This window comes from Hippocampus zosterae, chromosome 13 (genome assembly GCF_025434085.1).
Source record: "Hippocampus zosterae strain Florida chromosome 13, ASM2543408v3, whole genome shotgun sequence".
In the NCBI taxonomy this organism is placed as follows: Eukaryota; Metazoa; Chordata; class Actinopteri; order Syngnathiformes; family Syngnathidae; genus Hippocampus; species Hippocampus zosterae.
Genome location: NC_067463.1, coordinates 2,929,824 through 2,942,353, shown reverse-complemented (window position 1 = coordinate 2,942,353; position 12,530 = coordinate 2,929,824). Strand labels below are relative to the sequence as shown.

The 12,530-nt window shown below is 45.9% G+C and overlaps 1 protein-coding gene across 9 annotated transcripts in view; it reads right to left on the bottom strand.

The window, feature by feature from the left end:
- Nucleotides 1-3,478: 3,478 nt before the first annotated feature.
- Nucleotides 3,479-12,530, bottom strand: part of rims1b (regulating synaptic membrane exocytosis 1b) — a 127,134-nt gene continuing 118,082 nt past the window's right edge. For all 9 annotated transcript variants that reach the window (XM_052083830.1, XM_052083831.1, XM_052083832.1 and 6 more), the window contains 4 exons: nucleotides 9,931-10,040; nucleotides 9,571-9,672; nucleotides 6,148-6,287; nucleotides 3,479-6,022 (listed from right to left, as the gene is read on the bottom strand). In XM_052083830.1, coding sequence (XP_051939790.1) covers nucleotides 5,804-6,022; nucleotides 6,148-6,287; nucleotides 9,571-9,672; nucleotides 9,931-10,040 — 571 coding nt within the window. In that variant the 3' untranslated portion in view covers nucleotides 3,479-5,803. The remainder of the gene's footprint in view (nucleotides 6,023-6,147; nucleotides 6,288-9,570; nucleotides 9,673-9,930; nucleotides 10,041-12,530) is intronic.

The window sequence follows — 12,530 nt, the reverse complement described above, 5'->3', positions numbered from 1 at the left end:
AATTGCCTTTAGGTGTGATTGTGAATTAAAATGGTTGTCCGTCTCTGTGTGCCCTGCGATGGCTGGCAACCGGTTCAGGGTGTCCCCTGCCTACTGCCCCAAGACGGCTGGGATAGGCTCCAGCACCCCTTGCCACCCTTGTGAGGATAAGCGGATTGGAAAGTGGATGGGGGGACAGCAGGTGACTGAAAAAGGCCAGTAGCTGTTAGGCTCCATCCACATACTGTTAGTGCACCGCACAAACTGCCAGATCTGAGGCATTTGTCGCAACTGCGACCGGGGCTACTGGTGACCCAACATAGCGGCACGGCCACAACGCGACTTTGGCATTGTCGAAGGCGGTCTCCACTTCTGCTGTCCACAGAATGGGTTGGTTGGAAAATTTGCTTTGAAGCACCTCATACGAACTTGCATGACATGGGCCGTCTGGTGGATAAAACGGTGGTAGTGTCACCATCCCAAGAAACTCCCAGAGCGCTCGAGCAGTGGGTATACCAGAAAAAGCAGAGACCACTTCCGCCCTTACCAGAAGAGGGGCGCCCCAATCCTTGGTGATGAGTTGCCCCAGAAAGCGGATGGAGGGCAACCCCAAAAGGCATTTAGGCAGGTTAATGATCAGGCCATGTGCCGCGAGTCTCGTAAAGAGGTTAATAAGACACACAAGGTGCTAATTCACAAGGAGCTGACAAGGATGTCTTCCAAATAAATGAAAATGGACACACCTCTGAGTGTCAGGTGTGCTGCTTCAGCAGCCTGAGGTGTGTATGTGTACCGGTGTGTGTGTGCGTGTGAGCCTTTGTGCTTGAAAGCTTTTTACAGCTTTGGTATGTTGGAGTTGTTGGGAGGTGAGTTCCATCTCCCTGATTAAGACACTCTGGAACCCATCATCAGATCATTACAAAAAGTTCGTAGTTACGGTTAAGGCCATGTTTATGCGTGATAGAGGACCCAAAAGCAGGAGTGCAGGAGAAGCACGACTGAACTGAGTGTATTCATGAAAACAGATCCAGGGGCATTCTTGAAAAACTCAATCGAAAGCAACAACAAAGTCCTGAAGAGACCAAAAACTCAGTCACAACAAAACACCAGGCACTAAAACACACCACTACAAGAACCCAACCAGCACGACAGCAATGACAGCAAACAGTCGGCGTGGCAGTCCTTAAGTAGGCAGGCGATAATGATGGCATGAACAAACACCTGTGGCGCTGGCGGAAACGCCCTCCAATCTTGCCCTCAAACAGAACCATGGCATTTTATCGTTGAGATCTCCCTTGAATACACATATTTTGATGTCTTACTCTCCGACGACAGATCAATCGTTGATGTCATTTTCCCTCCCTGCCTACTTAAAGCCCCACAGCTGCAGACCACTTGCCACCCTGCACTCGACCCCTTGTTGCACTGGGCATTCAAATCAACATTTCTGAACACCAACTTGCCTTTGCCTATTTCTGCATTTAGCTCCTGTTGTTACCTCCACAAACCCTGACAGTGAGCGGAATGTCCATCACCCTCTGAAATGTCTGGGCCGCGTTTTTCAGTCCAAAAGGCATTATTAAGAATTCAAATAGCAGAAAAGGAAGCACTACAGCCGTTTTGGGAATGCCTGGGTGATGCATCCACGTACCATGTCCACCTTGAAGAATACCTGCTTGCCTGCCAAGTGCGCAGAGAAATCCTGTATGTGGGGATCGTGTGCGGATAGCTGGAAGTACACTGTATGGGTCTGTTTTTCGGTCTGGCCAGCAGGTGGCATGAGCGGTCTTCGGGGTGCACACCTGCTGCCAATCTTTAATTATGAGACTCTGTATTTAAGGACTCTTCTGCTGTGCACCTGTGTCGGAGTATTGTTTATTGCATTGCCACTACCATGCTCGTTGACCTGTTGTTTGTTATCGTTCTTGTCGTGTTTCTCGCTCTAGCTTCTCGGTACTATTTTTCTCTGCTCGGCAGACTTTTATTTTACATATTAGATTTTTCTCGCGTGTTTTCCTATATAAGATAAGATATCCTTTATTTGTCCCACATGTTGTTTTTCTTTCGCATACTCGATTCTGTTTTTGTTCCCTTGCCTTTTGGATGCAAGCGCTTTTTGTTAGCCATTCTTATTATAAATATTAAACTATTAACTACTAAAATATTAATCTTGTTTGTCACGTAGATCTTGTTGACGTCTGCGATTATTGGGATCCAAAACTTGATTCGGCTCGCCCGCAAACGTGACATACACTCCTCATAGCGCCGGTGTCACAGAGAAAATTGAGGCTGGAGAGGGTCTCTCTGACGAACAACAGATGCTTTTTCACACCTGTGCCCACTACCGTTGTTCGGTACAGGGTTAGGCGCTTCCCACGGTGACAAGTTGCAACAGAGATGGCACCTCATCGCCTTTGCATCGAAGCAAGCATACAAGTTGCACATGCTCTTAGTGTCATGGTCGCTGGTAGCATGAGGGCTCCTGGCCTCCTGTGCATCACAAAATGTTGGGGCATCAGGAGAAAAATGTTGGGAGGAGAAAAAGAACGCACCCATACACATATAAACGCAAGCTATTATATTTAAGAGGGAGGTCTGCGTCATTATGGGCATGAACACACATGACCTGGGTATGTTTCTGTCATCGTTCCTCCATCCTTATTCATATAATAATTGTCCTCTGTCCCACTCCATTCTCATCCTTTTAAAGCACTTGCATCCCAGTCCGCCCCCGCCTCTGAAAAAAAAGTGTCCGTGCATGACTCCGTGATTGGCTGTTGCAGATAAGACTGACCATGAATGAAACAAAAATTATATTACTGTTTCTTTATATTTTTAATGTCTCAGTGATGAGCAACTAGGATTTCACAACACAAAAATGGTTACTACCATAAAATAAAATAATAATAACTTTACTTTTAGAAATCCTAGCCATCACCTTGGTGGGCGGGTACTGAGAGACATACAACACAGTGAGCTCTTTTAACCGGCTGGGTTGATGGTTCGTGTAATGGGTGTTTGTAGGCACCTTAATGTTGTCTAACTGTACACTAGGTGGCAGTGTTGCTGTAAAAATACCGTTCAGATGAAATAGCCTGTTAAATAAATACTTTGTTTGGCTCCACTCTGGCCTGGTTATTTTGCCTCGCCACATAACTTAACCCGGTTAGGGACAAGTAAAGGGATGAACTAAAACCCACTTCCGTCCTTGCTTAATCCATCCTTTTTAAATAACTTCTCGGCCTCCATCCCAAAAATGGGCATCCGTCCAAGACGGGCAGACAGACCGTTCCGTCCCATGGACAGAATGCCCATCTCTGCGAATAACAATAACAATGTTGGTTATTGTGTTGGAAAGATATATATATTCACTGCATGTTAGAATCCACGCATTGCTAGCCAACAACACGGTCTGTCCAGGCCGACATCGCAACTTGTCCAATCAAATTTGGCCTCGTCATAAGACTGCAGAGAAAGTAGAAAAATGAAGGGACGAGAATTTTCTTCCACACATTCTTTTTATTTGTAAATAATAAAAATTAACCTTTTGAAATATAAAACATACACATCATTTCAGCCACAGCTGTTATACAAAGAAGGAATGATGCAATCAATGCCTGACTTCTTTTTCCAATTTTCTTTCAGTAGAACACATCAATCAATCAAACAATCAATGTTTTCCTGTTAATACTGACAGCGAGAAGAAAAAAAAGTTTCAAAGTTGAACAGGACTGGACTGGGATTCATACAGTGTTTAAAGTTGAAGTGATCATTGTGAACATCTCATACAGACTTGCTTGTTTTCATGGTTTACAACGTGGCAAACCCAAGTCTATGACCTTGAGTTGTCCCACGGCATGACTGCATGGTCCCCAACAGCAGATGAATAAATCCTCATGAAATTACTTCGCCCCAGGGTCTGTTGAATATTTGCAGTGTATCACTAGTTCTGCATTTTTTTAAACTTTTATACATCATAATATCCTATCTGACAACATTATCTTAAGTTCCATATAAGTAGATCTGATTTGCATTTGCACTGTACATGTTTATTGATACACCAGCTCCTCGGAGGTATACAATGATGTGGAATAACAGCAGGAAGGGTTGTGAGGTCTGCTTGCTCAGGAACTACAGTACTTCTGTTAGAGAGTATGAGGAACAACGTCAACGTAATCTTCCGATTCTGTTTGAGAGACGTTCAGCACCTGACTGACGGACATGGCATAGACTTGCAGTTGGGATTTCCAATGCATTTGTGATGAGAATGGCTTCCTTTTCTTGGTTTTACTTCTTGAATATTCAATTACGAGCAAACTGTACAACTGCATGCAACATACAAGCGGCCCTAAAGTAAGTGGAAAAAAACCCACACAAGTCTAGTTCGGCATCTTTTTTTTCATGTAGCTGTTTTTACAAAAAAAACAAAACATTGCATGCAGGTCAAACAGTCCCCTTTCTTACAAGGTGAGAATAATGAGTTGTTGTCCTAACTCATCAGTCCGATGGGCGACTTTCGTATGAACAGTGTAGCACAATGAAAAGTGTGAGCAATTTCTCTTTTCTGTTGTCTACTAACTACACAAAAATGAACAGAACCAGTGTGTGAGTTTTAGTTTTATTTATTTTTTCAAAACTATGTTTTCTAAGTTAACCTTTTATTTATAAAAAAAATCAAGCTCTTGTCCTTGTGTTTAATTCCCCCAAAACATAAAATAAAGGTTCAATAAAAAAATATTTAAACATGCTCGAGTGAGGGTAATTTGACTAATATCCAAGTCTTCCTTTGGTTTAAAAAAAAAAGATTTCCCTTTTCATGTTTTAGAGTGATGGTGTATTTCTGTGACGTTGAATAGTCGTAACACAATTTTTTATTTCTTGGTCAACCTCCTGGGATGCCTAATACACACACATCTTTACAAGGACAACTTCATTTAATCACATGTTTAAAAATCTAGGATGTGTCTTAATCACCAGTCCCCGATACCTGAACAAGACTTGCAGACAATAAATAGTTCCATATCCTTTTTTTTTTTTGAATCGCATTTTCTCTCCATGCACACACCGGACTGACAACGTTCATAAGCATTGAACACACTCTAAAATCATTTTGTGCAAAAGTAACAGAGAAAAAAAAAAGACAACCAAGCAAACGCACAAAGACAAGTATGGCTTTCGGGCAGCCACGGTAAACATTTTGAAAAGAGGACCTTTCGACAGAGAGAGAGAGACAGAGAGAGAGAGGGACCAGTGACGCGGCTTCAGGGTGTAGGCACCAGAAGAAGGCCCTGTGCTTCCAGACTAAATACCCATGTGGAAGCACCCTCCTCGTGGGCAGAGGTGCTGGCAGTCTGATGGGGTTCTAGCTGAGGCCCCTGCAGATAGGATGCCACTACACTCACATCCGCAGATGTGGGGGCAGGAGGAGGTGACCTCTGTCTTGAGTTCATACATTCCAATGCTTACGTACATTTCATTGCTTTACTAAAAGCCACCCTGCTTCGTTTGTCACTTGGCATTATCTCGTGTTCACCTCATCAGCTCAACTTGAAAGCTACCGCCTGTCGTCTGGAGACAGCCCCCGATCTTCAGCGTGCACAAAGGAAAAACAGAGACCTTTCTTGAAATTGTGATGAACACTGAAAAACGGTACTCCCCGGAACAGACGGAATGAACCACAATTGGAGTGATTGTCAGATCTCAACAAAGCTCTCTTGTTGCGTGATTGTTGTTGCACTACATGTCCTGCTGCAAGTTTGTCTCCCTTCTTACGGTCCAGGTCATGAGTTAGTAATTCGCAGAGTAGTCTTGAGCTATTGGCCCACTAGGATCGGACCCCGGGCGGTCCGGAGGAGCTGTCGAGTGACGTCTGAGAAGCTCGCCGTGTGAGGGAAGCCAGAGTAGGATCCACCAAAGAGGAAGGTGGGAACAACTTGTACCAACCGATTACTGTGCTTGATAAGTCCAGTTCCTCCAGGAGGATTTGTGCAACTCCCATGAAGCTTTTATGGTCCATGCGGCCGTAGTCCCCCCATACGATCACCTGAAGGAGGCAAAAAAAATCATTTGCTAGGCTGATCCGACTTCGCCCGGCTAAACTGATTTGTATTTTCAACGTAGGAAAAGGAGAAATAACCATGAGGCTGAAATCCTATCTTTTCTACTCACCTGTAAGACTTTACCCTGTGGGCTTTCCTCAAACAGCAGCGCTTGCTGGTACAGTGGGTCAAGTGTTTTCCGTGCAATCTTGGTTTTCTTTTTGGCTACGTATGCTCCATTATTCAACAAGTAGACCTTGACATAAGGTGCTGAAGGCAGGGGCGAAACAGAAAAAAAAGACTTAAATGAGGGAAACAGCTAAGACGGTGAAGAATGTTGAAATGACATTTCTGCTCGTAAAAAAAGAAGAGAAGAACAAAACTTTTTCGTTTAAAAGGGACCCAAGAAAATCCCTCTGTCTACTTTTTCTAATCTGCCTGGCGTGCCCCACAGGACCTTGGGTGAGAAGCGGGGTCGACTATGTGGGAGGAAGCTGTCATACCCGGAGGAAACCCATGCAGGTTCTCTGGGAGAAATGACAAACAGATGTACTAACCACTAATGCCACGCGCACTTTTTGCTTATAAATATCCATCCATCCATCCATCCATCCATCCATCATCTGCCGCTTATCCGGGGCCGGGTCGCGGGGGCAACAGCTTTAGCGGGGAAGCCCAGACTTCCCTCTCCCTAGCTACATCTTCAGGCAAGCTGGGTGACATAGTCTCTCCAGCGTGTCCTGGGTCTTCCTCTGGGTCTCCTCCCGGTGGGACATGACCGGAACACCTCACCGGGGAGGCGCTCAGGAGGCATCCGAATCAGATGCCCAAGCCACCTCATCTGGCTCCTCTCGATGTGGAGGAGAAGCGGCTCGACTCTGAGCCCCTCCCGGATGACTGAGCTTCTCACCTTATCTCTAAGGGAGAGCCCGGACACCCTGCGGAGAAAACTAATTTCAGCCGCTTGTATCCGGGATCTCGTTCTTTCGGTCACGACCCATAGCTCGTGACCATAGGTGAGGGTTGGGACGTAGGTCGATGGGTAAATTGAGAGCTTCGCCCTTTGGCTCAGCTCCTTCTTCACCACGACAGACCGATACAACGTCTGCATCACAGCAGACGCTGCACCGATCCGCCTGTCGATCTCCCGCTCCCTCCTACCCCCACTCGTGAACAAGACCCCAAGATACTTGAACTCCTCCACTTGGGGTAAGATCTTCTCCCCGACCCGGAGGGGGCACTCCACCCTTTTCCAACTGAGGACCATGGTTTCAGATTTGGAGGTGCTGATTTTCATCCCAACCGCTTCACACTCGGCTGCGAAACGCTCCAGTGAGCGTTGGAGAGCCCCGTTTGAAGGAGCCAACAGCACCACATCATCTGCAAAAAGCAGGGATGCAATACTGAGGCCCCCAAAACGGACCACCTCAACGCTTCGGCTGCGCCTAGAAATTCTGTCCATAAAGGTTATGAACAGAATCGGCGACAAAGGGCAGCCTTGGCGGAGTCCTACCCCCACTGGAAACAATTCCGACTTACTGCCGGCAATGCGAACCAAACTCTGACATCGGTGGTATAGTGACCGAACAGCCCGTATCAGGGGGTTCGGTACCCCATACCCACGAAGCACCCCCCACAGAAAAAGCATTTTCTGAGCATTGTGCGCCCCAGGTTGGATTTGAACATTTCTCTCCAGTTGAAAGCAGAGATTTTTGAGAAATACCTGCAGATATTCTTAACGGTGCACGTAAAAACATTGCCGTGGTTCTTAAATGAGCACCAGAGTTTTTGTTGTTTGGTGCTTATTTTTTTTCCCCCAACCAACCAAGATCATTGATTAGCTGAAAGACTGAGGGCACATCTGGGCACGATTTGTCACTAATAAGTGTAGATGTTCTGAAACAATGGTCCTCAGTCGGAAAAAGGTGGAGTGCTCCCTATGGGTCAGGGAGGATATCTAGCCCCAAGTGGAGGAGTTTAAGTATCTTGGGGTCTTGAACAAGAGTGAGGGCAGAAGGGAGCGAGAGATCGACAGGCAGATCGGTGCAGATCTGCTGTGATGAGGACTTTGTATCGGTCTGTCCTGGTAAAGAAGGAGCTGAGCCAAAGGGTGAAGGTCTCAATTTACCGGCCGATCTATTTCCCAACCCTCATCTATGGTCATGAGCTATGGGTCGCGACCGAAAGAACGAGATCCCGGATGCAAGCGGCCGAAATGAGCTTTCTCCGCAGGGTGTCCGGGCTCTCCGTTAGAGAATGGTGAGAAGCTCGGTCATCCGGGAGGGGCTCAGAGTCGAGCCGCTTCTCCTCCACATCGAGAGGAGCCAGATGAGGTGGCTTGGGCATCTGATTCTGATGCCTCCTGAATGCCTCCCTGGTGAGGTGTTCCGGGCATGTCCCACCGGGAGGAAACCCCAAGGACGACCCAGGACACGCTGGAGAGACTATCACCCAGCTTGCCTGGGAACGCCTCGGAATCCCCCGGGAAGAGCTAGAAGAAGTGGCTGGGGAGAGGGAAGTCTGGGCTTCCCTGCCAAAGCTAGTGACCCTGCGACCCGACCTCGGATAAGCGGTAGAAGATGGATGGATGTGTCGATGTGTCATTTTAATATAACTAAATAAGCTTTTTTTTCTAATTGCAACAACGTCATTCGAGCAGCGCTACACAATGGCAGCTTATTAAAACAATACAATCTTACTGTTTTATAAAATAAATTCAATTTAACACATTTGAGTTGCATGACCCATTCCAAAAATGAATTGCCTTCCTCTGAATTTGCAATATGGAACCCTGTGATCAGCTCGCTGAATTAACACAGTTCTCGAGGTAGACTTTTTTTTTTTTGCACGACTGAGTGCTTTCACATTTAGGACATGTTTTGACAGACTGTTGAAGCAGCGGCCCTCCTGTGAGGGTCTCCCCATGAGTGCAGCCACTTGTCTGGTCAGCCGCCTCAACGGTTGTTCATAGGCTACTTTGCGACGCGCTGCGAGAGTTAACTTCAGAACAAAATCAAAACAAGTAATATCCTTCAATTCATTTTCAACAGCGCTGATCCTGAACAGGGTCGTGAGGGGAGTTGTCGGACCCTATCCCCGCTGACTTCGGGTGGAGGGCGGACAAAACCCTGAACTGGTCACACAGTCACTGAGTGGGAACTGATCCCACGCTGCCCGCAAACAAGTCCGGCAATTGTACAACCACTAAGCCATCGGCGACAGCAATTAATACTGTACAATGATATCAAAGCCTCTCTTAGCTTTTATTTTGAAGTTGGCCCTCGGAAGCACAATTATTATGGAGGTCAACTTGATTAAATCATTTTGTACGCAAAAGTGCGTTGACAAACTTGAACTGGAGCGTATTATTCAATTTCCAGTGCTCATGCGCACTCACGTGCCCTTGCTATTGTTGCTCTTAATAGAAAAAAACAATGTAAAGCACCAGGCTTTGTCACACGTCTCCAAACTGAGATTGTAAAAGATTGTCATGTCTTTGGAGGAAGAGCGTGATTCAACTCTTGTATTAATTCAATCAGGGGATAGGTTTTACCTGGGAGGGATTTCGATCCTGGTTTTTGTACAAGACCTCGTGCTCTGATAACTTCAACCTCCAGCTGACCCTTTTTTTCCATCATACCTATCTGTATATCACCTGCAAAACAAAGAAAGTTGGTGCTAAGATACAAAGGAGTTGTGTTTTGTTGGGAGCAGTGGATTTCAATTATGAACATGAAATTAGGTGTACGAAATGCACCGTCTCTGAAAAACCAGTGCTGGAATCAAACCAAAGGTATGCTAGAATAACGTATGGCAACGCAAACAATCCACAAACATCATCTCTTGATGCCATTTGCATGCAGTTGAAAGCGAACGATGCAACTCAACGATGTGAACATGTGCACAATCTCACCTATTGCAGGTGTCGCAAGTGTTTGCCTTCCCACCAACTGAGCCGGACCAAGGCCATCCAGAAAGTCGCTGAACTGGCTGCTTGCTCCCAGATTGACCCCGGAGAAGATACTAAGAGAAGCAATAAAACAACAAACTGAGAAAATGCATTATTTTGGCCAAAGTACAAGTAGTTGCTTTTCTCCAACTGTGTTTTTTAAAAAGTCAGCATCCTGAAAACTCATTTTCTGTATTCAAAAGAATCGCATTGCCAGTTAGGCTGAACAAACACCAGAAGCATTGTTCATCCATCCAACCATTTTCTGATCCGCTTAACCTCACAAGGGTCATGGGGCGTACTGGAGCCTATCCCACCCATCTTTGGAAGTAGGAGTGGTACATCCTGAACTGGTTGACAGCCAATCGCAGGGCACACATAGACAAACAGCCATCCGTGCTCACACTCACACCTTGTGTTTGTCTTGCCACGTGTGACACATCCAATGTCGTTCGTTGATTTGTTCTTCAGCATTGCCCAAAAGGAAGACAGTGCCCTCCTAGTTCTAACGAGAGACTGAATGTGGCCCACCCAATCACAATGTTGTGTACAGGATTCAAAACGTTACTTGAAACAAAGGTGAAATATTGGAATGTATAAATAACATCTCAACTCATGAAAGGTTTGTTAACTGCAAAGCTAGTAGTTAAATAGTAAACAGGGTGTGTTCAAAAGCACATGTACATAATGCCTCCATCGGCATGATTTTGACAGCCTGTTGTTCGGTGAAGGACTTCGAGTCTGACGTCTCAACCGGCCCAAGACACGGAACGATATTTGTCTGGTTGTCTGACAGCGTGACCGTAGTCAACGTCAAAAAAGCTGTGTCGTTTGAGAAGGCATTCAACCTTACAAATTAACTCCATTGGGTCATTGAGATAAAATTCTTGCATGTTGTGTTCTCGTGTATCTCCAGCAATTGGCAGAGTAGGGCCTCTCCTCCGGGTCACATACCTGTTGCTCGTCGGTAAGATGACTATTTAGATAAGAAACCTTTATTAGTCTCGCAAAGGAGAAATTCCCAATTTACAGCAGCAAAGTTATGAAAGGAAGAAGTAGAACAACAAAAAGGCAGCCATTCTCGCGGAGTCTTTTTGAAGTATAAATAACACAGCACAACACATAGGACACAGACAGTGCAATCTTCACCACTTTTCTGCATACACTTTGTATGAAGCAGTTATAGATGAAAGAGGAGAGGATCAAAGTGTCCTTTCACCAGTGGGCCAGCGATGTCATGCTGAAAATGTGCACACGTCTGCTACAAGCTAGGTTTGAAACCAAACAAGAAGCTGAAGCGTCCATTGACGAAAAGAGATTGGCTCACATCTCCTGTCCCACATAATTCACTTCAACTCCAAGCCGCGACTCCCAGCTCCACATCTGCATCGGCGCTGCGTGCTAACGCTCCTTTCTTCTCATCGTCGGCTCCTCAAGCCTTATATCCATCCAGCCGCAGACCGTTCAACAGCACCAATCTCTCCACTGAACAAAGCTGGGCTGTGAAGAATGCTGCCCATTACAGGCGCAAGACACAAGCGCCCAGTGACTGTCCAGCAATGACAGTGAAATGGCGCAAACATTCCTCCCAGTCAAAAACAGTTCTGGTATACCCATGGTGCCGAGAAGGCGCAACCCCCAAGCGCAGTCTCCTCCTTGATGAATGTCGTGGCCAAAGAAATGCTGAAAAAAGTCCACATCAGGTCCACACGATGTAACAACAAACACAAAGTGACAAAACAAACACAAAAACAACAAAAAAAGCAAGGCTCATGATAGCACTTGCCGACGGCTGCCTAGTCGGGAGCCATCTTGACTTCAAAACTATATTATTATTATTATATTTAAGGAGTTCTCTATCTTCATGTCTGTCAGAAAATTCACCTTGCCCACAGCTCTGGTTCCAAGCCACAAACCCTTCTCGACGTTCCACCGTTCATGTTTTCTAAAACTGCCTAGTTCTCTACCTACCGTATTTTCACGACTATAAGGCGCTATTAAAAGTCTAAAATTTTCTCCAAAATGGACAGGACGCCTTATAATGCGATGCGTCTTTTATATGAGCCGAGTTCCAAAATCTGGCTGAGACCCGACACGCTGTTTATATAGAGAAAAGGCGGAAGTGAGGTCGGCCAATCAGTGAAGTGCGGGGAAGAGGTCGGCCAATCAGTGAAGCGCGTCCGTGCACTTATATGTAAATTTGGAGAGAGAGAAAATGTGTACGTGACGACACGCACGCATGCGGAGAAGCGGTCGGCCAATCAGTGAAGTGCGTCCGCGCACTTATATGTAAATTATGGAGAGAGAGAAATGTAAATATATGAAGAGAGGTGGACGTGAGGGAGGACAGGCACGCAGGGGGTGGGTCCGGCAATGAGTGAAGGGTGGGCGTGCCTCTAGCAGGTACCAGCACATGTATAAAATGTGAGTATGTGCCTTTTTGCAAAACAACTTCGGTTTTGGTTTTCAAGAACCCCCGAAAATGAGTTCCACAAAGAGACACGCCTACGAAGCGCAATTCAAACTCCAAGCCATCGGTTATGCAGTGAAACATGGGAATCGAG